This window comes from Photinus pyralis, unplaced genomic scaffold (genome assembly GCF_008802855.1).
Source record: "Photinus pyralis isolate 1611_PpyrPB1 unplaced genomic scaffold, Ppyr1.3 Ppyr1.4_LG1, whole genome shotgun sequence".
NCBI lineage: Eukaryota > Metazoa > Arthropoda > Insecta > Coleoptera > Lampyridae > Photinus > Photinus pyralis.
The window spans coordinates 46,924,730-46,949,800 of record NW_022170249.1 but is presented as its reverse complement, the minus strand read 5'-3'; the positions used below and the strand labels follow the sequence as shown (position 1 = coordinate 46,949,800).

At 39.9% G+C, this 25,071-nt stretch overlaps 9 protein-coding genes across 17 annotated transcripts; 6 read left to right on the top strand and 3 right to left on the bottom strand.

Moving 5' to 3' along the window:
- Positions 1–87: 87 nt before the first annotated feature.
- LOC116168199 (28S ribosomal protein S22, mitochondrial) lies at positions 88–1,653 on the top strand. The gene is made up of 3 exons (XM_031483896.1): positions 88–584; positions 635–1,080; positions 1,125–1,653. The coding sequence occupies exons 1-3, from the start codon at positions 476–478 to the stop codon at positions 1,605–1,607; spliced, it is 1,038 nt and encodes a 345-aa protein (XP_031339756.1). The 5' UTR covers positions 88–475; the 3' UTR covers positions 1,608–1,653.
- Positions 1,654–1,913: 260 nt separating this feature from the next.
- Positions 1,914–2,559, top strand: LOC116161743 (activator of basal transcription 1-like). The gene is made up of 2 exons (XM_031475211.1): positions 1,914–2,079; positions 2,132–2,559. Exons 1-2 carry the CDS (start codon positions 1,914–1,916, stop codon positions 2,557–2,559), a joined length of 594 nt encoding a protein of 197 aa, XP_031331071.1.
- On the bottom strand, positions 2,547–3,230 carry LOC116168224 (probable 28S ribosomal protein S26, mitochondrial). Its single transcript, XM_031483932.1, has one exon. It carries the CDS (start codon positions 3,200–3,202, stop codon positions 2,561–2,563), a length of 642 nt encoding a protein of 213 aa, XP_031339792.1. The 5' UTR covers positions 3,203–3,230; the 3' UTR covers positions 2,547–2,560.
- Positions 3,231–3,800: 570 nt separating this feature from the next.
- LOC116168127 (probable multidrug resistance-associated protein lethal(2)03659) lies at positions 3,801–11,815 on the bottom strand. The gene is made up of 11 exons (XM_031483800.1): positions 11,774–11,815; positions 11,607–11,721; positions 11,310–11,555; positions 10,828–11,264; positions 9,548–9,704; positions 8,159–9,502; positions 5,434–5,912; positions 5,150–5,380; positions 4,146–5,104; positions 3,966–4,094; positions 3,801–3,909 (listed from the first exon to the last, which is right to left on the bottom strand). Exons 2-11 carry the CDS (start codon positions 11,681–11,683, stop codon positions 3,862–3,864), a joined length of 4,107 nt encoding a protein of 1,368 aa, XP_031339660.1. The 5' UTR covers positions 11,684–11,721; positions 11,774–11,815; the 3' UTR covers positions 3,801–3,861.
- LOC116168154 (beta-catenin-like protein 1) lies at positions 5,834–20,223 on the top strand. 6 transcript variants are annotated; one of them, XM_031483856.1, is made up of 8 exons: positions 5,834–5,960; positions 12,197–12,465; positions 18,018–18,051; positions 18,105–18,229; positions 18,278–18,490; positions 18,535–18,789; positions 18,866–20,059; positions 20,112–20,222. In XM_031483856.1, the coding sequence occupies exons 4-7, from the start codon at positions 18,200–18,202 to the stop codon at positions 20,051–20,053; spliced, it is 1,686 nt and encodes a 561-aa protein (XP_031339716.1). In that variant the 5' UTR covers positions 5,834–5,960; positions 12,197–12,465; positions 18,018–18,051; positions 18,105–18,199; the 3' UTR covers positions 20,054–20,059; positions 20,112–20,222. The 6 variants fall into 6 exon arrangements, with proteins under 6 accessions (XP_031339716.1, XP_031339703.1, XP_031339694.1 ...); XM_031483849.1 differs by lacking the exon at positions 5,834–5,960 and adding an exon at positions 12,000–12,145; XM_031483843.1 differs by lacking the exon at positions 18,018–18,051 and having other exon boundaries at positions 18,123–18,229.
- On the top strand, positions 13,569–16,989 carry LOC116168189 (beta-1,3-galactosyltransferase brn). Of its 2 annotated transcripts, XM_031483883.1 has the most exons (2): positions 13,570–14,937; positions 15,013–16,989. In XM_031483883.1, the coding sequence occupies exon 2, from the start codon at positions 15,060–15,062 to the stop codon at positions 16,005–16,007; it is 948 nt and encodes a 315-aa protein (XP_031339743.1). In that variant the 5' UTR covers positions 13,570–14,937; positions 15,013–15,059; the 3' UTR covers positions 16,008–16,989. The 2 variants fall into 2 exon arrangements, with proteins under 2 accessions (XP_031339734.1, XP_031339743.1); XM_031483874.1 differs by having other exon boundaries at positions 13,569–16,989.
- LOC116168243 (Sjoegren syndrome nuclear autoantigen 1 homolog) lies at positions 15,998–16,592 on the bottom strand. Of its 2 annotated transcripts, none has more exons than XM_031483953.1 (3): positions 16,451–16,592; positions 16,201–16,400; positions 15,998–16,156 (listed from the first exon to the last, which is right to left on the bottom strand). In XM_031483953.1, exons 1-3 carry the CDS (start codon positions 16,500–16,502, stop codon positions 16,055–16,057), a joined length of 354 nt encoding a protein of 117 aa, XP_031339813.1. In that variant the 5' UTR covers positions 16,503–16,592; the 3' UTR covers positions 15,998–16,054. The 2 variants fall into 2 exon arrangements, with proteins under 2 accessions (XP_031339813.1, XP_031339821.1); XM_031483961.1 differs by having other exon boundaries at positions 16,212–16,400.
- LOC116168258 (60S acidic ribosomal protein P1) lies at positions 16,929–17,541 on the top strand. The gene is made up of 2 exons (XM_031483975.1): positions 16,929–17,071; positions 17,205–17,541. The coding sequence occupies exons 1-2, from the start codon at positions 17,000–17,002 to the stop codon at positions 17,475–17,477; spliced, it is 345 nt and encodes a 114-aa protein (XP_031339835.1). The 5' UTR covers positions 16,929–16,999; the 3' UTR covers positions 17,478–17,541.
- A 1,415-nt stretch (positions 20,224–21,638) lies between the features above and the next one.
- Positions 21,639–24,809, top strand: LOC116159812 (6-phosphogluconate dehydrogenase, decarboxylating). Of its 2 annotated transcripts, XM_031472894.1 has the most exons (4): positions 21,642–21,904; positions 22,304–23,031; positions 23,077–23,583; positions 24,430–24,809. In XM_031472894.1, exons 1-4 carry the CDS (start codon positions 21,894–21,896, stop codon positions 24,630–24,632), a joined length of 1,449 nt encoding a protein of 482 aa, XP_031328754.1. In that variant the 5' UTR covers positions 21,642–21,893; the 3' UTR covers positions 24,633–24,809. The 2 variants fall into 2 exon arrangements, with proteins under 2 accessions (XP_031328753.1, XP_031328754.1); XM_031472893.1 differs by having other exon boundaries at positions 21,639–21,904; positions 22,304–23,583.
- Positions 24,810–25,071: the final 262 nt, after the last annotated feature.

Sequence of the window (25,071 nt, the reverse complement as noted above, 5' to 3'; positions counted from 1 at the left end):
ACTGGTGTGCTCTATTGGCATCAAGTGATTCTAGGAGTGAATTCCTTTATAGGGACAAATGATGAGATTCTTTTTATGACTTGAAGCGGCACATTTGATAAGGGTTTCACGCCCAAATTTGAAATTTCATTTCATAGCCCGCGACATTTTCAATTGACCACATGCAGAATTAGATCCCTCACAGATACCAAATATCGTGTCGGAATTTTTATCGCACCCCCATTTAGGTATGCGCACTTTCGTGGTAGTAATTTTGAACAAATGTTTGCGAAATCTTAGGGTATGATACCCGAAAACCTCCCACCAGTCTTCCACCACCTAAAAGTAACACATTGGACTCTAGGTTTATTTGGAAAAGTTTTTGTTTTGATTCCCTGTACAACCCACATTTTTTTTTTACATATTTCTGTGTAACACCATGTATATACATTGTCCTTGCTGAACGCACCCTATGAATAACCTCAAATATTGAATTATGCGTCTCTTAAAAAATTTACCTCAGCTATTAAAACAAAGCAATATTTCAAGAAAGGGATATTTACAGATAATTTGCCCCTTATCCAGATACACACCTTCGTATTACGGTATACAATTAAACATAGCCTATAAAAAATTTTAATTTTGAAAATTTTAGATGGAGAACGTGATCCAGCCCCTGTATTTTTTCGTAAGGACGTTCAATCACTTTTAAAATCACTCACCAGGGTGGACATTAAAAAGGTGTATAAGAAACGGAAATTGGGCGATGGGAATTCGGAATTTCCCGTATATAAATTTATGACCGACGAGCAATTACAAGAATCAATCTCGGAAGCTAAGAGGCGTGCGGATGAAAACATACTCCACATGCCTCCAGTCGTGCGGATTCGAACGTCAATCGATCGCGTGTATGCACACGATGCTCCCCTGAAAGGCTTGGAGAGCACAAACGTCGTGTTCACCGATATTACGTTCGGCTTGAAGGATCGAGATCGTTTAATAGTTGTACGGGAACCAAACGGTACGTTGCGCAATGCAAATTGGGACGAAAGGGATCGCATGAATCAAGTTTACTTTCCCAAACCGTATCGTAAATTAAAGGTATGCACTTTCTTCGTTGACATTTTGCGATCTTTCACTTGTAGGTTCCCAAAATGTTTTACGATAGCTACTTTGAAAGTTTATTGGAACGAGGTGAATACGAATTCATATTAAATCGAGCTTGTATTCAATTTGAACCCGATCATAACGACTATCAGCGTGTTACTAGCATTACGTATCAGCACATGAATGATAACAACGGCTTTGATAAATTACGATCGACTAGACATTTCGGACCGTTTGTTTTTTATGTAACTTGGTTTAAGAATATTGATAACTTGATGCTGGAGTTAATAGAGACCGCCCATATCGAGGAGGTCAATCATCTACTGAATTTATTTGGAAAAATACACGATTTTCAAATTAACGTAACAGACTTGCATGGTTTGAACGGTTTGAATTGGTACATTCAAGAGATTGCACAAAAGAAGGGTTCTTTAGAGCTCGCGGTTAAGGCATACAAAGATTTAGCAAAGCGGAAAAGTGAACTGCAACACAACATTGACGTAGCTCATGGTTTTGTGTAGCTTCAATTATTGTATAATTATTAATAATAAATGTTTTCGTAATTAAGTACCCGAGTTCTCTAGGGATAATATACATAATCTACATATGCTTTAAGTCAGTTATGGTATTTCATTCCGTACCGATCGGATTTTGTTGCTAATCATACATCCATTATACAGACTGTATCTAATGCATATGCTATTCACAAATAAGTCACCCTGTATATGAATAATATTGTGATGTTGAAAACGGCTGTGGCTAATGCACAGGCGTACAAATGATTTTGAGTTTTGACTTTGAGGTTAAGCTACCCTTTTTTGACTAAAATGTTGGATTTGGATCAAGAAATTGATGAACCTAACAAAAAGTTACCTAAAAAAGGCATTATATATTTGTCTACAATACCGCCATATGTAAACGTAACTAAAATTAGAGAAATATTTTCGGAATATGGCACCGTCGGCAGAGTCTACCTACAGTTGGAAGACAAAGGTACACTTCGTTGCTTCGAAAAACTATTCCGTAACATTATAAATTGTTTTAGAGCCAAAAATCGCCCAGCAGAAATCCAAAAAACGTACAATTGCGAAAAAGTTCACCGAGGGATGGATTGAATTTGAACGCAAAAGTGTAGCGAAGAAAGTGGCCGCCATGCTAAACAATACTCAAGTCAGCAACAGAAAAAAATCCAAACAATTCGATTACATTTGGAACATAAAATACTTGTCTAACTTTAAATGGGTTCATTTACACGAAAGGTTGGCATACGAAAAGGCGGCACGTAGGCAAAAACTGAGAGCCGAAATTCAATTGGCGAAAAAGAAAACCAACTTCTTTACGTCGAACTTGAGTAAGAGCAAGAAGAAGCTGCCCGTTTCCGCTAGCGATTTTAAATTTAAACGTAAACCGACAAGTGAGGCGTCTGAAAATATTGAAGACAGGAAAGAATTTTTAAGCTCTTTGTTTAATTAATTTATTGTTTGATTTCAAATTTTACGCTATCATTGTTTCTACCTTTATATACATTTCCATCTAAATCTAAAGCAAAATTGTAATCGACTGGATTATTAAGCGCATATTCGATCGCGGCATCTAATTTGTCAGGTGTAATAAAATCCTTCGAGTCCTCGATTACGCGACGTACCTCTACGTCGGCCGCCTGCAACTTGAGGAGCTGCCGCTGTTGTCGTTCTTCTAAACGTTGTTTGGCAAGGTTGACGCTTTCTTCCAATTCCTTTGCCACCCTTTCCTCTCTTTGAATTTTAATTTGCCGATTCCACTCGTCGTTGATCGCCGTACACTTTAAGAAGTCGTCCTTGATGCTTTTCTCGTGCTGTTCTATATCGAATTGTTGAATGTTTTCTGTGGAATATTTTTCCGTGAAATAGCCGGTTAGAGATTTTATTTGTGTCCTATAGTTGTTGTGTAGCCGTTTTAGTTCTTCGTAATCTTCCGTCGGTATTTGTGGCCTGGGAGCTACTCGAAACATCTTCGTTTTGGCAGTCGGTAGCCATCGCGGTTTTTTCCCCCATCTGTATACCTGAAGGTTTGTGTAATTTGTAGTGAAGGCTTCGACGGTTATTGCTAATTTTGCATTGTTTAATCTTGTAAACATTTCGATTTCTAGGTACAAATTTTTTAGGTTAAGTTCAATATGGCAGAATGGGGTCAAATGAACTACTGCATTGGCATTCCATGGCAAGGACGTTGAGCTAGTTCCACCTGGGTAATGGTTAGGAGTCCAGTTAAGGTTTTCAAGAAAACTATGCTCAAATCTTGTTAAGGTATGTTACGTTATTATGCACAAAAATTAATTGATTTCTCTTGAAAAAGACGTCCACAAAGGTGTAAAGTGTAAGTAGGGTTATGTTTTAGTTCAATTGTAGCTGCGTTGTCAGATTTCTTTTATGTTTTTAATATTGTGATTTATTATCTCATATTTCATATCAGATTGTTATAATACTTATAATGCATTCATTTCAATTACTTATAACAGTCCATTTAAATCAATGTACATCCAAACTTATGGTCCTTTACTTTACGACTACAATTTTATATATTTTTGTGTTCGCCTGTGCTCACAATACGTTTTAGATGCAACGGGTAGGCTAATTTTGTGTATACGATCAGGTGCTTTGCCTGTGTAAGGGCGGGAAAGAATACCCTTACCGCAGAGGTCACTGCGCGTCGTAAGAGGCGACTAAACAACTGTAGCTTTGTAAAATTCTGAGCTTGCTCACGTTTATTCAATTTTATAGTACGTACAAGAAACAATTAATCATCGTCTTCTTCTTCCTCTTCTAATAATGTTGAGTTATAACTCTAAAAACAGTCAAAATTGAGAAACTGCTGAAAGATTTTTTATAATATGTACTTACCGTTATAGGTCTCACGCTAACAACGATCTTTTCGGACTCCTTGATTGGTGGAGGTGCAGCTATTTCCGCCTGGTTGCTTTTATCGCTTTCTTTCTCATTTTCTTCTTTTACAGTCATCTTTTGGTAATTCTGAAATCCAATCATGTAGGTCTATTTTGCGCAGTACTGCTGACTACTGACCGTTTGCGCTACGTTTTTCAAAAAGTTACCCAGTGCTGCTCCCGTTTGATCAACCATCTTATAAAAATATCCATTTTTATTTTTAAGCAAATTGTGGGGATGATCGAACTCGACCAATTTACCCGCATCTATCACTAGTATTTTGTCCGAATCCATAATAGTGTTTAATCTGTGGGCAATCGTAAGTAAGGTACAGTCGGCAAACTTTCTTCGAATTGTCTTTTGAATGAAAGCGTCAGTTTGTGGGTCAACATTGGCCGTAGCTTCATCGAGCACCAAGATCTTATTGTTACGTACGATAGCTCTTGCCAAACAGATCATTTGTCTCTGTCCCACACTGTAATTGGTACCTCCCTCCAAAATCTTCGAGTTCAACCCTAACTGGCTGTCGGTGATTGAATCTTTTAGCTCGACATCTTCGAGCGCTTTCCATAACACCTCATCGTCGTATTCGTCGAACGGATCCAGGTTTGATCTCATGGTTCCCGAAAAGAGAACCGGCTCTTGGGGGATGATGGAAATTTTCGATCGTAACTCCTGCAGCCCGATGTCTTGGATTACGACATCATCGATTACTATTGCCCCTTCGGTCGGAGCCAGTAAGAACAAAGCAGATATGAGAGACGATTTACCGGCACCCGTCCGCCCTACGATGCCCACCTTTTCTAACGGTTTAATTGTGAAGCTTAGGTGCTTTAATGTTGGCGGATCCTCCGGGAAGTAGCTCATTGATAGATCTACAAATTTCACTTCCCCCCTCTCGGGCCAGGTTGGGGGAGGTTTTTGATTTTGTTCGCTTTCAAAAATCGGTTCGGGCACTAAGTGTGTATATTCCAAGACGCGTTCTACTGACGTCATTTGGTTCTCCAGCTCGGCAGTTTGCCTCAGGGTCCATTGGAACAGTGCAGTTAGACCGAGAGCTTGCGTTATGGCCAGTCCCACATTGCCTCCTTGACTGCCTGGAATTTTGATTGTGAAAATTTTTAATTAGACTTTCCACTCACCCGTATCGTAGAGGAGAAAACTCACGGTTACGGTAGCAATATATACCACACAGAAAAGATCGAGAAAGTAACCGAAAGCTGTCGAAATGGATATGAAGGTGTAAAATGCAGAGCTGTGCAGATCTTGGTGGCCATCAAACTCTTTCTCCAGTATTTGCTGCGCACCAAATGCCCGTATTGTTGTGAGGCCTTGTAGTGATGCATTAAGATGCCCGAAAACCGGACTTCGAGCTGTAAGTGAGTTTATAAAGCGTGTCTAAGTGAGAGCGGCATCTTCAACTTACTCACTCCCTCCAATCGTTTAATGTTGCGACTCGTAGTTAAAAAGAACATTCTTAGGAAATAAAACAAAATAAATATCACTAACGTCGGTATGATTAGCCAATAGTTGACCGTAGCGATTATCGTAATAATCGACAGTAAACTCATTCCCAATTGCAGAACATCCATGAGGGCAAGCGGCAGCCTTTCGTCAATCGCTCCAATGTCCTTTGAAAATCTGTTCAGGATCACTCCGGAGTTGTTCGTGTTGAAGAAGCCCATCGTGGTCCGAATTAGATTGTTAAACATGGAATTGTGAAGTTTTTGTGATATCGTTGCGCACATCACAAAAAAGGCGCAGGATCTGGTGAGCGCAGTTAAAATTAACGCCACCGACACGCCCGAGTAAATGAGGATCGCACTTTCTGTTGAGAAGTAAATCGTTCGGTTACGGAAGTGTTCATCTGTGAAACCAATGGAACGTTCGTGCTCGATGTTTACCCTGAAAGTTGGTTGCAGTTTAATTGCTGGATATGGATAATTTTGAGAGGTAGGTACAACGTTACAAAAGTGCAATAGCATACTCGCATCAGGGACCTGTGCGAACTTGGCCCCCCAACTTTAGAAAGCAATAATTTTCGTGATTGAAATGGATTGCGCACAATTGCATTTTGTTTGCGCGCTGCCGATTTCAAAATTACGAAGGAATCAAATTTGGGAGGGGGGGGTTGCCCCCAAGTTTAGAAATTTGACATTTTTTTTCTTGTGATCGTTTGCGCTCCCAATACCTTCGTTTGCGCCCTCGTCGTTTTTGAGTTATTCCAAATACAAAATTCCATACCGCCCCCCCCCCCATTTTTCAAATTTGCCATTTTTCTCCATTTGATCGTTTGCGCACAATTGCATTTTGTTAGCGCGCTGCCGGTTTCAAAATTACGAAGGAATCAAATTCTGGGGGGGGGGGGGACAACTTCACGACTGCCCCCCAAGTTTACAAATTTCATTTTTTTTCTGGTGTTCGTTTGCGCTTCCAATACCTACGTTTGCGCCCTCTTCGTTTTTGAGTTATTTCAAATACAAAATTCCATACCGCCCCCCCCCATTTTTCAAATTTGCCATTTTTTTCTATTTGATCGTTTGCGCACAATTGCATTTTGTTAGCGCGCTGCCGGTTTCAAAATTACGAAGGAATCAAATTCGGGGGGGGGGGGACAACTTCACGACTGCCCCCCAAGTTTACAAATTTCACTTTTTTTTCTGGTGATCGTTTGCGCTCCCAATACCTTCGTTTGCGCCCTCTTCGTTTTTGAGTTATTCCAAATCCCCTTTAACCTTTATGGTAAATAAAGAGCAACAAATGATTGTGCATTCTAATGATATTTGTCATTCTTATTGAAAATAGGACGCGGAGCGCAAAATAAAATGAAATTCAAACGAAGCGCAATTCATTTCAATCACGAAAATTATTGCTTTCTAAAGTTGGGGGGCCAAGTTCACACCGGTCCATAGGGGCCTGTAAGAGTCTCAAGAATTATGCTATTTCCAGTTTTTTTGTAAATAGTTTCCAGAACCCTGTGGTCATTTTCCGAGCTTTTGAATGTCTTTCTCGGAGCTAGTTTTAATTCTAGGAATGGCATTTAAAAGTGCCCAGTCCCTGAAAACACTTTGAAAAGCGCTAGTTTGCTCTATAAGCTTTCCACCATGATCGTAAAATTAATAGGATAATTAATTCTGGAGCCTTTTACTCCTTTCCTGGCACGTTTTAGCGTCTGATTGCTTCTTGCGGAATATCATCAATTTACCAAGTCATTATAATTCTTGAAAGTGCCTCAACACTTTTTTTCTATCGTTTTATCAACTTTCCACATCTATATACAGGGTGAGTTTTTTTTTTCATTTTAAACATTAGGATCTCGGAAACTGTAAGACATAGAGATTCGGTTAAATGAAGAAAGAGTTGTAGATTTAAGAGATTATTCAAGATATGCTTTTGTTTTTTGAAGAAAATCCACAGTTCACTAGATATGAACGAAAAACAGATTTAGTGATTTTTCATTTAACTGTTGTAGAATCGTTATTATTAGAAATACAACAAAATGACACGAATAAAAGTTTTAGGCATTTTAATGCTTAACATGATGAACATACTAATTTATTTTTAGATCTTACAATTTTTGAGTTATATACAAACTTTAAATTTTTTAAAAGGTAGTCATAGTTGGCTTTGACATTATCACTAAACCTGTTTTTCGCTCATATCTAGTAAACTGTGGATTTTTTTAAAAAAACAAAAGCATATCTTGAATAAGCTCTTAAAAATACAACTCTAACCTCATTTAACCGAATCTCTATGTCTTACGGTTTCCGAGATCCTAATGCTTAAAGTGAAAACAAACTCACCCTGTATATTCTTTGCTTTTCAATAATAGTGATATAACACTCAAGGGTACTAGAAAATGCCTGAACCCAGAAAAGTGATAGAGAGTCCCAAAATGTTTTTGGATTCGTGAAACCCATAGACTTTCCAAAACAATTGAAGGTTTCCACAGAATTTGAAACATTAACAAAACAAGAAAGTTTTTTTTGACTTTTTCGACGCCTTCTAGGATAGTCTGGTCCTGCTTTTAAAAGTTCTAATAAGAGTTACTTAGGGGACATTCAAGAAATTGTTGGACCATAACAATTTTGAGAGTTGTAACGTTGTTCTCCCGGGAAACTAAACGAAAATGGAGGTGGTTGTACACTCACCAAACTGCAATGAAATAGTCAACAAAACTTGCCAGACACTGCGTGGCAAGTATCAGCAGGATTACTCCAACGATGTAAAGATAGTTACCTCCCGCTTTTAGATAGGAAGTGTAAACACTACCGGAAACGGAGCCCCGAACAATTTTCTCCTCCGGCGCTCCCGGATCCATGATGTCGTCAGATTGTATACTTATAATAGACTCTCTTCTCTGCGAGGCGAGTTGCACCGACATTTTTCTCTGCATCCCGACTATCGAGTCTTTTCGTTGCGCGCACATTTGAATCGACATCCTGCGATTCACCGCCTCGGCGCTCTCGACCTCGACGAAGTCGTTCTCGCTCGTTAGTAATTTGGCGAAGTTCAAACCGGAAGCTTGCAGATCGCGAAACGTCCCTTGCGCTTGTATGTACCCATTGTCTATAATGATGATATGGTCGACATCTTGCAGGTATTGCAGTTGGTGCGTTACCAGGATGACGGTTTTGTGACGTAGGAACTCCTTTATGCAGCTCTTAAACAATTGTTTACCGACGTCGGGGTCCACGGCGGATAAAGGATCGTCGAGCAAGTAAATGTCGGCCCGCTTGTATACCGCGCGAGCCAAATTGATGCGCGCCCTCTGTCCGCCACTTAGCGAAGCACCTCGTTCACCAACTACCGTCTTATCCGAATTGGATAGAAGCGTAAAATCGCGTCGCAGGGCGCATTTGTCCACTACAGTTTTGTAACGTATCTTGTCCATATTTTGACCGAAAAGTATATTCTGACGTAGGCTTCCAGTAAACAACCACGGCTCCTGGGAGGCGTAGCTTACGGTACCTTTGACCGTAAGCGTTCCGGATTTTAGCGGCAATTCCTTGAGCAGCGCCTGCAGTATACTCGATTTACCACAACCGACCGGCCCGATGATCGCCACCAACGAACCGGCTCGTACGTTGATGTTCAGATCGGAGAAAATATTGTCCGCCATGAAGTCCGTCCATTTCGCGGTGCCCTTTTCTACGCAGATGATATCCTGGGAATTCGGATCGGCGTTTCGCTTATACGCCGCTACCGATTCGCGCGGCGCCACCTCCTCGTGGAGTAAAAATTCGGTCAGGCGTTGAATGGACACTTTCGTTTCTGCCAGAAAGGCGAGACCTTGCGGAAAGAAGACCGTCATCGTCAGGCGTAGCACGTTGTAATAGTTGGTCAGCATGAATACTTTTTGGGCGGTGATCGCATTACCGAAAAGGACATATCCTAATATTGTCAGAAATAACGAGGAACGAGTCGAAAACATGATAAATGACGCCATTATTCCTTTAAATATCGACGAAATCTTGATGCATCTTATCTCCAAGCTGAAGAAGTCAACGTGAGACACAGGTCATTAGTAATTCGCATACCTTCGTGCCGCCTGGGCCAGTTCGGTGAAGGGCCTTTCCCAAGTGTACATTTTTATCACTTGTATTCCTAAGATAATTTCGTTCATCAAGCAAACTCTTTCGTCTGTTTTTGACGCGGTCTTAAGCCGAGTTTTTGACAACATCTTTCCAATCAGAACTGAAAGTGGAATAGTCAGGGAGACATTTCTGAAAAGTGCATGTCTAACGGCGTTTTGTGCTACAAACTGGCAACAGGCGGTTAGACTAATTGGCGCCCGCTGAAAACGATGCGCCCTGTTGCCAGACCCGATTTTGGCATTTAAGCCCTTCAATCCAAGATGGCGGGCGAAATTACCGTTTTTCGGTTATTTCGAGCCCCCAAGGCGCGCCTGGACCTAAATATCAAGATGGCGCCTGGAAAGTCCAAAAAACAGTGAAAAAGTCGTTCTTTTTGCCGTATTTTTACTACACTAGCCACACATTCTCCATTTCGATGGCCTGGAGCAATAATATGCGAATTGCGAATATCATTTTGGATGTTACACCACTGAAGGGCTTAACTGCGGAAGTGGAAACTCGTCTCCTATAAACTTTAACTATGGAACCAAGAGGCAGAAGTTGCTTTGGCGGCGTAATTGATGATAATTCCACCCCCTCTCGTGGGGATGTATTATGTCCGGGGTGGCAGTCGCAATTACTGATAATAATGTTCGAGAACACCAAAATTAACAGCGAACGTAAAGAGTGGCCAGTGTACTAAAAATACGACAAAAAGAACGACTTTTTCACTGTTTTTGGACTTTCCAGGCGCCATCTTGATATTTAGGCCCCAGGCGCATATGGCGCTGCTGTAGGTCCCCACATACTTAAATGTTAACTTGACCATATGAATGCATATTGGACGCCGACAACCGGTCAGAAAGAAAAAAAATGATGAATTTTTGCATTTTTGACGTTTTTAAGCGGAGTTTACGCCCTTAATATGAATACGAAATTGTGCCTAAACGGTGTCGTCGTGTGTACTAGATGTTATTCTACCCTTAAATTACCCAAAACGTTCAGTGGCTGGCTTGTGGGCTCGAAAAAACGGCAATTTTGGCCGCCATCTTGGATTTAAGGGCTTAAATGTCTAAATTGGGTCTGGCAACAGGGCGCATCGTTTTCAGCGGGGGCAAATTAGTCTAGAACCGCCTGTTGCCAGTTTGTAGCACAAAACGCCGTTAGACATGATTTAGAGAGCCTTTTTCAGAAATGTCTCCCTGACTAGAAGGATTAAGCGGATCTTTCGTTCTTGCACTTACATTGGAAGGGTATGAAGAGTAATAGGAAGGCCAAACCGAAGAGAGCCGAATACTCGACTTCTTGGTACATTAAGTAGCATGCAATGCACGCTTGTACCGGTGCCACCCACAGGTGGTGGATAAAAACGGTAAAGAAATCGAATCTGTTGACGTCATTCGCTAAGAGATTTACTATTTGCCCGCTGGCTGTCCCACCCAGGGCCGTTTTGCTCAGTTTTAGCGTCTTGCGGTATACCAAAGAGCAGCAGGCCACACGCAGCTTCATCCCCGCGTGCAGCACACCGATCATGTAAGGGTAGTGAAAAAGAACCACAAGCAGGGAGCAAAATACCACGGCGGCCGCATAAAAGTACGCTTCCTCTTTACTTGTGATCGATGTCGATGTAGACGGCGCGTAGTATGCAATCAATTTAGCCAAAAGTAAAGGTTGGCTCATTCTGCAACAGTGCATTTAGTGTAATAACAGGAAAACACTCACTTACTTGAAAACCAAGTCGACGCACATGACCGGAATAGCCAGCAGTAAGTAATTTAGCCCGAACAGCTTTACCAACACCCTGGCAAGTGACGGTTGCACGCTCAACTTATTGGCACGTTCCAACTCCAAATTCCAAGCCTTTTCTATATCGTCCCCCAATTTGGCCGACTTATGTTCGGAGAATGTCTCGTAGAGATCGGCCTCGGCGAACTCCCGCTTGAAGCCTTGGATGAAAGTCGGAAACGTATACCTAATCAACAGTAGGTACCTTATTTAATTGGGTAAGTCATTTTTCACTTACGCAAATGTCGCGATTGCCAGGGGGTTTGCACCCTCTCGCGGATTCGAACTTTTCGATTTTTTTTTTTTCGTATCCATTAATACGGAAGGGTGCTTCGACTTCTTCGATCTGCTGTCTAATAAAAACTCTTAGTAGGATGTTTCGCAATCGTTCGTTCTTCTGATTACCCTATATAGATGTTTTGACCTTTTTCATGGTTGATTGATAACTGTTTAATGGGCAACATAACGATTCGGTTCAAAGTAATTCAAATACACATAAAATTTGTTTTGATGGCGAGGTCAAAAGTTCTTACCACCCACTTAAGACATTGTTAAATTATAATAAAATACGAGAATTCACTACTATTGTTGATGTATTTGATATTGTTTTTTTTAAATTTATTATTGAAAAACGCGGGCTTCACATTTCAAGAATCCAAAATTGGGTGTCCTTTTCCTGAAAAATATAAATTAAGTCACAATTTAAGGTCTTTCAAGTGCCAAATTCAATATTTGCTGTGTTCAAATTTACAGAATCGGTTAAATTTAAAGAATAGGGTAGGTAAATGAGATAAATCCAAATAATCTGTAACATCAAAACATTTTCAGGAAACGGATGAATAGGTATATGCAAAATTGGAAAGGCTATCATTGGACATTGTTACTAATAAGGATAAAGAGGGGGGGGGGGATTATTCCGTCCCCCATGACGTTACGTTCTCCTCTCTCAAACCTTTGAACCCTTATCGTAAATAGGACAAACAAATGAACGCATTACTGGAGGGTCTGGAAGGCCATGCAATTCCCACAAAAGGAAGATTCGATAGAGTTTTGCCGAAATCTGGAGTAAGAATGGACATGCAGGTTTTGGGAACAAGGTACGCGCTATGTTTTCTCTCATAGTATGAAATTTCCAAATGCCAGTTTCATGTGCCTCTCCTAAAAACTGCGATGAAAGTTTATTTGATCCCCTACAGTTATCATTTCAGTAGGTAGGGGTCTTACTTTTTATCAATTATCTTTTAATATAATAATAATCTCATAAACGCAGTTGAACTCTGTTTAGGGCGCTTTACAATAGTGCAGATTTCACGAATATTAGTTCAGTGTCAACAATCTACATGTTGAAAATTTACTTCGTGGTATTTGACACTTACATTTGTTCCACCCTGTGAGACTGCAATCGGGCCCGGTACAGTATCCATAGCCACTTCCATCGGTTATATACCGGGTGAATATTTCAAAACCGAACAAGAAAAACGTTTTTTTGCAGATTGTTCCCCATAATTCAGAGCTGGGTAAAGCCCTCTTGAAAAGGGCTTGAAGCACTAAGCACCGAGCACTTTGTTTTGATAAAAGTGCTTGCAAGCCCTAAGCACTTTTATGTGATTAAAGAGCTTGGAATTACCAAGCACTTTCTAAAGTAATTGAAAATACAAAGCACCAAGGCCTTGGAAAGTGCTTAAAGTCATTAAAAGTGCTTGGATCACAGTAATTGACAATATAAATTAATATAAATATAAACAATATAAAGCACCTTTCATAAAACTGAAAACACTTTAAAAAACACACTAGAAACAGTACTTCCGCATCGTAATTATACTGGAGGAATTAGTGGTTTTATCGCTAAAGTTTTGCTTGTCCAAATTTTCATTTAAAACGATTAGGTAAACAAAAAAATGTTGTTATCGGTACAGTACTCTCCCCGTAACCATGGGTAATGTAGAAGTAATAACTGCACAGAGCTGGGTAGTGCTTTGAAAAAAAGTGCTTGCTAAAGGACTTCAATTACTTTTAGTGCTTAGAGCTCTGTGCTTCAATTACTTTTCTAATTCAGGAAGAAGTGCTTCAATTACCAAGCACTTTTTAAAAGTGCTTGGGGCCCTATTGAAGTGCTTGAAGCACTTTCATACAATTTTGAGCACTTCTAAAGAGCTTCAAGCACTTTTCAAGGGCTTCAAGCACTTATAAAGTCCTTCAAACACTTATAAAGAGCTTCAAGCACTTATAAAGAGCTTGAAGCACTTATAAAGAGCTTGAAGCACTTATAAAGAGCTTCAAGCATTTTCAAAGAGCTTAAAGCACTTTCAAAGAACTTCAAGCACTCTTATCGTGAATTGGTAATTCCAAGCTCTTTCATCACATAAAAGTGCTTAGGGCTTGCAAGCACTTTTATCAAAACAAAGTGCTCGGTGCTTAGTGCTTCAAGCCCTTTTCAAGAGGGCTTTACCCAGCTCTGTAACTGCATGTGCTATAAAAGTAGGTACTACAAGAAAAAAATGGGATTATTGTTATTATTATCCCCTCTCTTGTTTTTGGGCCCTCAACAGGCATGCGCCCAATTACAGAGTGACCCGCATAATGCTATTTAGTGGTGCCTCTGCAGAAGAGATGTGCAGACTGCAGACTAATCACTAATGAAGCACGGAACACGTAGGTAACGTCAGAGTAGGAGTGAAGGAATGAGTAAGACTAGGGGTTTTCCAATTTCGTCACCTAATTCACGATAAGAGCTTCGTTATGAAAGTGCTTGAAGCCCTTGAAAAGTGCTTGAAGCTCTTTAGAAGTGCTCGAAATTGTATGAAAGTGCTTCAAGCACTTCAATAGGGCTTGAAGCCCCAAGAACTTTTTGCTTGGTAATTGAAGCACTTCTTCCTGAATTAGCTCTGCTCCATATTAACTTGGAGGGTTCATAATGACACGCAATCGAAAGATGATTTTTGTCTCATATAACGATATACAAATTAGTTCATTTTCAGTTGTATTTCTCATTATGTTATAAAAAATTAGGCAATAAATTCACTTATAGCAATATCATGTTAACCTTGGAAATTTTCTAAAGAATTGATACAGACGGACTGGGACGTTCATTAAAATGCACGGAAAACTGCTGTAAACGGTTATTTACTATAAATACTTTTCTTTCAATAACTCTTTAAGTTAACATGGGGAGCAACGATCTGCAAAAAACCTTTTTCCTCATGATCATTCCCTATGTTCGGTTTTCTATTCACCCTGTATATGGTTAAGGTTAAGATAGTCATAAAAGCTTTGTTTATTCATTAATTAAACTTTAAACTATTCTTTCCTTCTCTAAAAATTCAACGAAGGTAAAAGCTTACCGTAAAGAATAAATTATTTATTAGTTTACACCCGTCCTTGCCTAAGTTAATTTTTGTCAGGTTATTAACAAAAAGTGCGCATGCCCATCGTGCAACGTCGCATCGCCGCAATCGTTAATGGTCTGTGGCCGCAAGTACTCTGTAGCCGCTGGCGGGACATAACATAACCTAGCTAATTGCGGGAGTTTGTTTACAAAAACGAATGTGATTTTGGCATTAAATATAAAGGTAAAATTTCTCGATTTTAGTAATTAATGTCTGTCCGTAATCTAAAACTGAAAGTAAAATATTTTATGATAATAGCATCAATAATATGGATAAGTTACCAGCTAGGATTACTTACTCATTTCATGGAAGAAGATTATCTCCGATTTACATATCCTTACAATGTAAACATAAAGAAACTAATATACGAACTACGTAATAACCAAACTCCCGAAATTCCACCTCTGAATTCGTACAACTTCCCATTTTTGAAAACGTGCAAGGAAAAGTGCGCGAATAAACCGATTAGACTCGTTTACATTGTGAAATCCGCATTAGAAAACTTTGACAGTCGATTTACAATTAGGCAAACGTGGGGATACGAACGGCGGTTTTCCGACGTGGAAATTCGTACCGTTTTCGTCGTGGGCAACGGTGACGGTGAACGCTTACGGTCGAAAGTGAACGCGGAATCTGCGAAGTACGGCGATATCGTTCAAGCCGACTTTAAAGATTCGTATTATAATAACACAATTAAAACGATGATCAGTTTTAAGTGGGCCGTTAATTTCTGCTCGAACTCGCGCTTTTACTTGTTTGTCGACGATGATTATTATATCAGTACGAGAAATGTGCTTCGTTTCATACGTAATCCCGCTAATTATCCTCGGTATTTAAACGACGAAATAGATGATTTCGAGCTCCCCGAGGACGTAAGTCTTTACGCTGGTTACGTATTCTTTTCGTCACCTCACCGCCATTTGTTCAGCAAATGGTACGTTTCACTGCAAGAGTATGCGTTTCATATGTGGCCACCGTACGTAACAGCCGGTGCGTATATTGTATCTCTAAGTGCCTTATTTGACATGTATTTTGGTAGCATGTATACTAAGCATTTTCGGTTTGATGATGTTTATTTAGGAATAATTGCCAAAAAAATTCCGTTAGAACCGTTTCATTGTGAACATTTTCATTTTTATAAACATAAGTATTCTGACGACAACTATAGGTTCACGATTGCGTCTCATGGATACAAATCGTCTTTAGAATTGTCCCAAGTTTGGAACCAACAAAAATCAATTGGTAATGCGTAATGTAGTTTAATAATACATGAAAATACAAATTCGATTTGTTATTATTATCATCCCTCAGTCTTGTGGTGGTTGGCGTTGTTGTTTACCGTTCCCAGCTTATTTGCTTCGTGTAATGCTAAATTTAAAAGTGTTTGCGAACTTTCGAGTATCTAAAATGCAAATTATTACCGCCACTCATTGCAAAACTCCTTACTTTCTTAAAACCTAATTCTGTATCCTTGATTGTCTGATCGTAACTGTCACGTAACTTTTGATGCTGTGCGAGATTACTGTTTAGTTTACTTAATTTTTCTTGCAGCGTCTTCAAATTTCTTTCTAGTATCGATTTGTCCGTTTCCTCCTGATGGATCACATCTTGTAATTCGTTACGCCTTATTTTGAGTTGCTCTAAACCTGGAAGAAGTGTATGTGTGTGATGAAGAATTTGCCGTAATATGTTTTACATTTTACTAGCTCTTGGTTGTAAGTTTGTAATGTGGCACCGTGTTCGGACATTTAAGATTTTGAATTTTAAAAAGATCTTGAATTGCTGAAATGTTTGTATTTTACTTTGGTTATTGCCATGGTTTAGCGCTCAGTACAAACGGTCTACTAGTTCATTGTAGGTCAGTTGTACCGAATACGCAAGATGAACTACGAACTGACTGGAACCAGTGTTGCCCGATTTTTTTAAACATTGTATTAGCCTTCGATTGCTCCGAATACCAGTGTTGAATAAAAAACATCAATATATAGAGCTTTTCTAACCCGTGTGGTGTCTCGTGCCCTTTTTAGTGCAACATGAAACAAATTGTTTTCTGGACATGCTGTATATAGATCACTTGGTATTTTATTAGCGCACAGTTGGCAGCATCGCGAGCGATTGGTAACTTGTAATAATTTAATCAATCGTCCATTTGTGAACAATCGTTCTCTGTACAGTGTGCTTGTTCTCAAGTTGAGCTAAGGCCAAAAGGCAACTTGCACTAAATTAAGTAAAAACTCAAAACATCATGGTTGCAAACAATGAACTCGCCTGCGTTTACGCTTCCCTCATCTTAGCCGACGACGACGTCGCAATAACCGTAAGTATTACCTACCGTAAACACGTGTGATAATCCTCCTTCATCTGCAATTACCGCTGTCCTTTCATCCCCATTTGTACGCCTTACGTAAACTAATAACGTATTCATTCATTTCTGATGGTTATTTTTTTAGGGCGAAAAGATTCAGACCATTCTTAAAGCCGCAAGCGTCGACGTCGAGCCTTACTGGCCCGGTTTGTTCGCAAAGGCCCTCGAAGGCATTAACGTCAAGGACTTGATAACCAAAATCGGTGCCGGTGCAGGTTCGGCTCCTGCAGGCGGTGCTGCTCCAGCCGGTGGCGCACCGGCCGCCGCTCCAGCAGCGGCCGCTGCCAAGGAAGAAAAGAAGAAGGAATCCGAACCGGAAGAATCAGACGACGATATGGGTCTTGGACTCTTTGATTAAACGTACAAATTTCTTAATTTTTGTACTGTAAATAGTTTTAAGAAATAAACAACTTTTTTTCTTGCTCCGTATTTCAATTAACGAAATGAAAAATGCATGTGTGGTGGTGGTTTATTATATGAATTTAGTCAAAGTGCACGGTGGCATGGTAAATGTACTACATTGTAATCGTAACTAGTTTGAGCATGAAATTACCATATAGCTCTTTGTACGCCAGACAGTTTATTGTAATCGGCTAAATCTCTAAACACAAGTCTGCTAAGTCTCCAACGATAAACAACTCCCCGAGGTCTGGACGTTATCACACAACGATTGGTTATACGTAGCCATGCGGAATCTCTAGGTAAGGCGTGAATTTCCTTATCGGTAATTTCTCTCAGCTCTGCAGGCAAAATGTCATTTTTACGTATGGCGTTTAGACGTGATCTCAGTGGGGTGTATTCTGTGACCAATTTTCTTCGTTTTACATCTCGTATCATACGATGATCGACCCATTTTGTTCTGATTTGTTGTAACTAAACAATTTTGATTAATTTACAGAAATAGTAAACGCGAATACTTACATTAAAGCGAGGTAATTTATTTAAAAAATTGGATAAGAACATAATTTAGTTTTTTAAATTTAAGGTTATGTTATTTCCACAGCCGGATGTGTCTCCACTTCTAAACGAATTTTGTCAACATAACCTAAATCTGAGAATATTTTGAAAAAGTTAAAGATAATGGATATTGGGGAACTATTAACTTACAAGGTTCGTTGCACGTATAAATCCGAAACTTGCATTTCTGTTTTGATTTAGCCTCCTCAAGCAGTTAAACGACCAACCGAGGCGGATGACCAAGAAGAAGATGACAACGAGAGACATTACAAAATGCGAAAAATCGCTCGGGCCAAGGCGAATCAGATGGCCAGACCACCTTCTCCGTCAGCCTCGGTTCAGACAGTACTGGACCAGATTTCCGAAGAAGAACGGCAGGAAATTTTGAAATTCGTCGAAACGGAGCAGGCGGAGGTTTGTCTGTCTGTTTTAAGTAACCGTATTTAATGAACTTTTAGGGTGAAGTTTTGGACGAAGCCGGTATTAAACGTATCATTCTCAACTTTGAGAAGCGTAGTTTAAAGAACAGGGAAATGCGTATCAAATTTCCGGATTCTCCCGATAAGTTTATGGAGAGCGAGGTGGAACTGCACGAAGTTCTTCAAGAGATGCGAGTGCTGTCCACCGCTCCCGATCATTACCCTTTATTGGTCAAGCTCCGCATAATTCCTAGCTTATTAGAGTTGCTCTCGCATGACAATACCGACATCACTGTGAGTGCTACAGGTGCAAATGGGCAAGGGGGCCCATTCGTACGTAGGACACTCGTTAATAGATTTACGGTTACAGGTTGCAGCCATCGAGTTACTACAAGAGCTGACCGATGTGGATATCTTAAATGAATCCGAGGAGGGAGCCGAGGCGTTAATAGATTCTCTATTAGAACAACAAATTATCGCTCTACTCGTACAAAATCTGGATCGTTTAGACGAAACTGTGAAAGAAGAAAGCGACGGAGTACACAACACTTTGTCGATTATCGAGAATCTTACAGAGCTGCGGCCTGAAGTTTGCAACGAAGCACCGAAACAAGGACTATTGCAGTGGCTTCTGCGCCGGTTAAAAATGAAAACCCCCTTTGATTCTAATAAGCTGTACGCGACCGAGCTTCTCTCGATACTTTTACAAGACAACAACGGAAACCGAATCGCTTTAGGCGAACTCGAAGGGATCGACACGTTACTTCAACAGCTCGCCTTTTATAAACGACACGATCCGGCGACGGCCGAAGAACACGAGCTGATGGAAAATCTCTTCAACTCGCTCTGCAGCGCACTGATGGTGTTGCAGAATCGTGACCGTTTCCTGCGCGGCGAAGGTTTGCAGCTGATGAATCTGATGCTGCGCGAGAAAAAAACGTCGAGGAACGGATCTTTGAAGGTCTTAGATTACGCGATGTCGGGCCCGCACGGCAAGGACAATTGCAACAAGTTCGTCGACATTTTGGGTCTTCGTACCATTTTCCCGCTGTTCATGAAGACGCCGAAGAAAAATCGAAGAAAAGTCTTCTCGACGGAAGAGCACGAGGAGCACGTCACGTCGATTATAGCGTCGATGTTGCGTAATTGTCGCGGTTCCCAGCGGCAACGTCTTGTGAGTAAGTTTACCGAAAACGATCACGAGAAGGTCGATCGTTTGATGGAGTTGCACTTCAAGTACTTGGAAAAGGTCGAGACTTTGGACACGGCGTTAGACGAAAGTGGCGGTAACGTCGAGGAGGACGCCTTGTACTTGAAACGTCTGGAGGGCGGGTTATTTACGTTGCAACTTGTGGATTATATAATTGTGGAGGTGTGTGCCGCCGGGCCAGCTTCCATTAAACAAAGAGTCACTCAGATTTTGAACTTGAGGGGCGCTTCATTGAAGACCATAAGACACGTCATGCGTGAATACGCGGGCAATTTAGGAGACGAAGGGGATCAAGAATGGCGAGATAACGAACAACAGCATATTCTGCATTTAGTCGATAAGTTTTAGAATAATGTAAAATTTTTAATAATAAATTATACTGTAACTTAATGCAATTGTTTTTCAGGCAACAGAATCTCAATTGTTATTTTGTTTGGGGGGGAATTTGGGTCTTGGGCAAAATGAAACTTTGATACTTCTACAAAGATTCTGGTTTTTAAAAGGTTTGGAAATTACGTATTGCCGTTAATAATTGAATGAAACTTCGTTTTTCCAGTTAAATAAAACAAATGCACGGTATAAAGGATGGTTTAGAAAATTCAAAGGGCTGTAACTTTATCCTGACGTTCGTTTCGTTTATTTATTATTGGATCTAATTTATTAATTACAAAGTTAAAAATTTTTAAATATTCATAACAAATAATAAATTTCTTCCATGGGGATCGCAGTTGGAAGCGTCCCCATTATACTTGCCGCATTGCCACGTTGAATAGCAACTTTTTTTTTTTTTGATCCAGTAGCCCAATCTTGGAACTCTTTGAAATTATGGATTCTACAGGGCCCATTCTATAAGAAAAACGTTTTCCCAGGACGAACTGAAACAATTTTTTCTTGGGGCCAAAAAAAAGGCAGTGTACAACCTTCCTTTTTTACCCAAAATCGACTACACCAAAATTTCTCGGGAAAACACTTTTTCTTACTAATTTTGGGTCGTAGAATCCAAAACGATTCGTCCTTTTTCGATTAGACGTCTCAATCAAAAGTTATGGGCAAAAAACCAATTTCGATAAAAAATTCAAAGGGCTGTAACTTTTGATCTAGTAGCCCAATCTTGGAACGGTCAAAACTTCAAAGAACATTTGCGGCTTAACGAAATTACGGAAGAGGATTCCATCAAAGGAAAGGTGTGAAGCGGCGAGAAGATCTAACAAAGGGAAGAAACTGTTAAAATGTAAATAAAACAACATGGTTTTAAGACAGAACAGACTACTCCCAAGAGAAGTCCTGGAGTAATCCGGTAGCACAAGCATGATAAGATTGTTCCTGTCAACAGCAGCCATAATGGCGTCAGATACATGTAAAAGCTGTAGTACGACTGTGATTGGGTCTGAAACTAGACTGCAAACCAGGTAAGGCATCTTATTTGTTCTGCCATCACCTTTTCCAAAAATATTTTCCATTTTGGAAAAGGTTTTAATAACGGGTGATCAAAAACGAGTTGCTGTCAAGTCGCCTTTGGACAATTCCAAAGGTGACTTGACAGCAACCCATTTCTGATCTCATAGTGTTAATCTTGCTCGAGCGGTTTTGGATCAAATCTTGTATTTGACTCTGTGTAGGATTGCCTTGCCTTAGAAGAAATACGATAGTAATAACTATGAAATATGTACCTACTATATCGTATTAACCTCCCATCTCAGGCCCTTTCTTTTCCAAATTTCGAAATGGTAAAAGCCTCCTGCTTGTGTGTTATTATTGGTGCTTTATGTTTATTAACTTAAAAAGCCAAAATCTTTCAAATTAAACTTTCTCGCCCGTATAAAGAGCCTTATGAGTTATGACACTTATACCTATTAAAAAATAGCTATTAATTACCGTTGTACAAATGTCATGTGAGTTGTTAAAATTAGAACACGCTGTATATAAATGTGCCAATGGCGATTGTGATCACGCCACTGCAAATCAGATCCGATTACTTTTATCATTTTTGTGTGTATAATTAAGCGCTTTATGGTTCTGAATACATAGATACTACAACCGGCTCGAGTAGTTATCAACGAAATGACCTTCTAACTTAACTTCAATGTGACTTTTATTATAATAAGCAGATTACACTTTTCGGGAATTCCTTGACCGCTGTATCCTGCACCGCACTTTACCAAAATTCGTCTTTGAGTTAACTTGAATAATGGCGCAAAGGTGAGTGTGCACCTTCTTTAATTCGCGTAAATTAATAAAGTAGGCTGTGACCTGTGTTTTGTTTTTGCAAATCATTCTTATTTTTTCCAATTTCTTTCCTGTATGGCTGTGTATTGATTCCAATTTTTGAAATTTGATTTTAACAGTCTTTTAGGCAGAGAGCATTACTCCCTTTAATTTCATTTCTATTACTTTAGGCAAAGCGGCTTCATGAAGTCCTATTTTCTGTCTGTCTGTTCAGAACTTTTTACTGTAGGATGTGAAGAGGTATCTATTCAAATTCTAATCCATTTAATTGTAAATATGCTCGCCAGAAGATAATCACAGAACACCTGATGCCGGTTTACAATTGATCAAGTGATCTGGCCAATGAGTTTACCTTCTTTTTTTTTTTATTAGATCCGGCGATATTGGTCTGATCGGCTTGGCCGTAATGGGTCAAAACCTAATCCTCAACATGGCTGATCACGGTTTCACGGTGGTGGCGTACAATCGAACCGTCCAAAAAGTCCACCAATTTTTAAACAACGAAGCCAAGGGTAAATCGATAGTCGGCGCCGAGTCGATATCGGACCTTTGCTCCAAATTGAAATCGCCGAGACGTGTCATGCTGCTGGTGAAGGCGGGCACCGCGGTGGACGACTTTATCGCTCAATTAACGCCTCATCTCGAAAAAGGGGATATAATTATCGACGGCGGTAACTCGGAGTACACCGACACTCAGCGCCGTTGCAAGCAGCTCAAGGAACGCGGTATAAGGTACGTCGGTTCCGGGGTTTCGGGTGGCGAGGACGGTGCGAGGTACGGTCCGAGCATAATGCCGGGTGGCGATAAAGAAGCCTGGCCGCACATTAAGCCGATCTTTCAATCGATCTCCGCCAAAACAGACGGGCAACCTTGCTGCGATTGGGTTGGGGAGGACGGAGCCGGGCATTACGTGAAAATGGTTCATAACGGTATCGAATACGGCGATATGCAACTAATTTGCGAAATTTACCATCTCATGTGCGCCGTCGGCCTAACGCAGGAAGAAATGGGCGATATCTTCGACGAATGGAACAAGGGAGAATTGGACAGTTTTCTTATTGAAATTACGCGTGACATTTTCCGATATAAGGATTCCGACGGTACGTATTTTACTCGCGCAACTGCTTCTAAGCGTTTCCCTTTAGGCAAATTTCTCCTACCCAAAATCCGGGATGCAGCAGGTCAAAAGGGAACCGGTAAATGGACAGCTATATCTGCTCTCAATTTCGGCGTACCAGTTACACTAATTGGTGAAGCCGTATTCAGCCGGTGTTTATCCGCGCTTATCGACGAACGCCAAGTTGCCAGTCGGCATCTTTCAGGGCCCGAGAAGTGCTTCAAAGGAGACAAATCTCAGTTCGTGGCGGATTTAAAGCGAGCGTTGTACGCCAGTAAAATCGTTTCCTACACGCAAGGATTCATGTTACTTCGTGAGGCCGCCAAAGCGTACAATTGGAGTTTGGACTACGGATCGATAGCTTTAATGTGGAGAGGTGGATGTATTATTCGGTCCGTTTTTCTTGGACAGATTAAGAAGGCGTTCGATAGCGATCCTAACCTAAGCTCTTTACTTTTGGCACCTTTCTTCTCGAATGCTATCAAAAATTCCCAAAGTGGATGGCGAAATGTCATTGTTACAGCTGTTGAATTAGGTAAGTTGGAGACACATATACAGGGTGTCCATTATGTATGAAAGTTGTCTAACATTTTATTTCCCATAATAATTTATTTCAGAAAACAAATGAATAACGAAAAACAATTGAATTTTTCTAAATAGCAATGCCTACTTTCATTAGGCTCATTTGATAGAGATTTTTTTCTCTTTTTACTGACGTAACACGTTAGCACCCGTGTAGAAGAAATTGATTTTGATTTTAAGCTTTTTGTGATGGGTTATGTCACTGCCTTGCAGTTAATGGTGCACATTCATTTCGATAAAAACCTGTTTGCTGCTAATTTCGTTTTGTCTTCAAGGTTTAATAAGAAACGTACACGTTCATTTGTTTTATTTTGATGTAGGATATCTGGATTAATTGTTATTGATCTAATTATAATAAATTTTTGTTATATCATCGAAAAGAGAAAAAAATCTATCGAATGAGCCTAATGAAAAGGTGCACTGCCATTAAAAGAATTCAATTGTTTTGCGTTACTCATTTGTTTTCTGAAATAAAAACAGGTGAATGCTGCCTTATTAGCTTTCATCATATAGAAAAATTTTGTATACATTCGATATTTACTGAGATATATACTAAATTCCATACATAATGGGCATGGTGTCAGAGATAATTTTGTGGGAATCGCTTGCAATTTCCTATGGATTTCTTTGTAGACAGGAAATCCTTGGGGATTTGTGATCATAAAAATAACCAATCCCATTTATTGTTGGAGAGAAAAAATTCCTCAAACAGTTAAAATACTTCTTACAAAAATTAACCATAGCCATAGCACAGTTGGTAGCTCTGGATTGGACTGTAAAGTAAATTTTTATTCTTTAGGAGTTCCCACGCCGGCTTTATCGACCGCCTTGGCATTCTACGACGGGTACAGATCTAAACGGCTTCCCGCCAATCTCCTTCAAGCGCAACGCGATTATTTCGGAGCGCATACTTACGAATTACTCGGCAAAGAGGGCAAGTTCATGCATACAAATTGGACCGGCCATGGGGGAAATGTGTCCGCTTCGACGTACGATGCTTAAAAAGTTGAGGGTACAGTTATGCATTTAAAGAGATCTATTTTTGTATATTTTTTATGATGGTTAGTAATTCGGCGGGAGGGGGTGGGGGGTCGTTATATGTTAAATGTATTTATAAATATGAAAAAAGAGGTGATCTAGAAAATCGAAAAAATTGAATAAAAGGTAATTTAAAAAGAATATTTATCACAGTTCAAATGGGTAAGGTAAATGTTGTGGTGCAATTTAAATTCCTTGTTTACCAGATGTACGATGTGTTTATATAGGTAGTTGCAAAGAGTTTATGCCTGTTCTAGGGTAGGATTGAAACATGCAATTGTTTTTGTTTTGTTTAAACAGGTCATAGCCTACTCCATATCAAGGTAAACCTAAATATCTCTCGATTCTGAATATGTTTATAATTATGTTAACATCTATTTGATGATTTTTCCAGAAAAACACC

What these genes read in the sequence shown, in the direction of transcription:
- LOC116168199 (XM_031483896.1), top strand. Translation starts at nt 476, where the DNA reads ATGCGTCTCTTAAAAAATTTACCTCAGCTATTAAAACAAAGCAATATT. An exon ending in ATACACACCTTCGTATTACG is followed by an intron (nt 585 to 634) that starts GTATACAATTAA and finishes TGAAAATTTTAG; the next exon opens with ATGGAGAACGTGATCCAGCC. An exon ending in AACCGTATCGTAAATTAAAG is followed by an intron (nt 1,081 to 1,124) that starts GTATGCACTTTC and finishes TTTCACTTGTAG; the next exon opens with GTTCCCAAAATGTTTTACGA.
- LOC116161743 (XM_031475211.1), top strand. Translation starts at nt 1,914, where the DNA reads ATGTTGGATTTGGATCAAGAAATTGATGAACCTAACAAAAAGTTACCT. An exon ending in CCTACAGTTGGAAGACAAAG is followed by an intron (nt 2,080 to 2,131) that starts GTACACTTCGTT and finishes AAATTGTTTTAG; the next exon opens with AGCCAAAAATCGCCCAGCAG.
- LOC116168224 (XM_031483932.1), bottom strand. Translation starts at nt 3,202, where the DNA reads ATGTTTACAAGATTAAACAATGCAAAATTAGCAATAACCGTCGAAGCC.
- LOC116168127 (XM_031483800.1), bottom strand. Translation starts at nt 11,683, where the DNA reads ATGGATACGAAAAAAAAAAAATCGAAAAGTTCGAATCCGCGAGAGGGT. An exon ending in ACTCTTCATACCCTTCCAAT is followed by an intron (nt 9,705 to 10,827) that starts GTAAGTGCAAGA and finishes TTCCACTTTCAG; the next exon opens with TTCTGATTGGAAAGATGTTG. An exon ending in TAAACGATTGGAGGGAGTGA is followed by an intron (nt 5,381 to 5,433) that starts GTAAGTTGAAGA and finishes ACTCACTTACAG; the next exon opens with CTCGAAGTCCGGTTTTCGGG.
- LOC116168189 (XM_031483874.1), top strand. Translation starts at nt 14,964, where the DNA reads ATGTCTGTCCGTAATCTAAAACTGAAAGTAAAATATTTTATGATAATA.
- LOC116168243 (XM_031483953.1), bottom strand. Translation starts at nt 16,502, where the DNA reads ATGTCCGAACACGGTGCCACATTACAAACTTACAACCAAGAGCTAGTA. An exon ending in CAACCAAGAGCTAGTAAAAT is followed by an intron (nt 16,401 to 16,450) that starts GTAAAACATATT and finishes CACTTCTTCCAG; the next exon opens with GTTTAGAGCAACTCAAAATA. An exon ending in CAGAATTAGGTTTTAAGAAA is followed by an intron (nt 16,157 to 16,200) that starts GTAAGGAGTTTT and finishes TTTGCATTTTAG; the next exon opens with ATACTCGAAAGTTCGCAAAC.
- LOC116168258 (XM_031483975.1), top strand. Translation starts at nt 17,000, where the DNA reads ATGGTTGCAAACAATGAACTCGCCTGCGTTTACGCTTCCCTCATCTTA. An exon ending in ACGACGACGTCGCAATAACC is followed by an intron (nt 17,072 to 17,204) that starts GTAAGTATTACC and finishes TTATTTTTTTAG; the next exon opens with GGCGAAAAGATTCAGACCAT.
- LOC116168154 (XM_031483843.1), top strand. Translation starts at nt 18,200, where the DNA reads ATGGATATTGGGGAACTATTAACTTACAAG. An exon ending in GGGAACTATTAACTTACAAG is followed by an intron (nt 18,230 to 18,277) that starts GTTCGTTGCACG and finishes GTTTTGATTTAG; the next exon opens with CCTCCTCAAGCAGTTAAACG. An exon ending in TCGAAACGGAGCAGGCGGAG is followed by an intron (nt 18,491 to 18,534) that starts GTTTGTCTGTCT and finishes ATGAACTTTTAG; the next exon opens with GGTGAAGTTTTGGACGAAGC.
- LOC116159812 (XM_031472893.1), top strand. An exon ending in TGTTACAGCTGTTGAATTAG is followed by an intron (nt 23,584 to 24,429) that starts GTAAGTTGGAGA and finishes TTTATTCTTTAG; the next exon opens with GAGTTCCCACGCCGGCTTTA.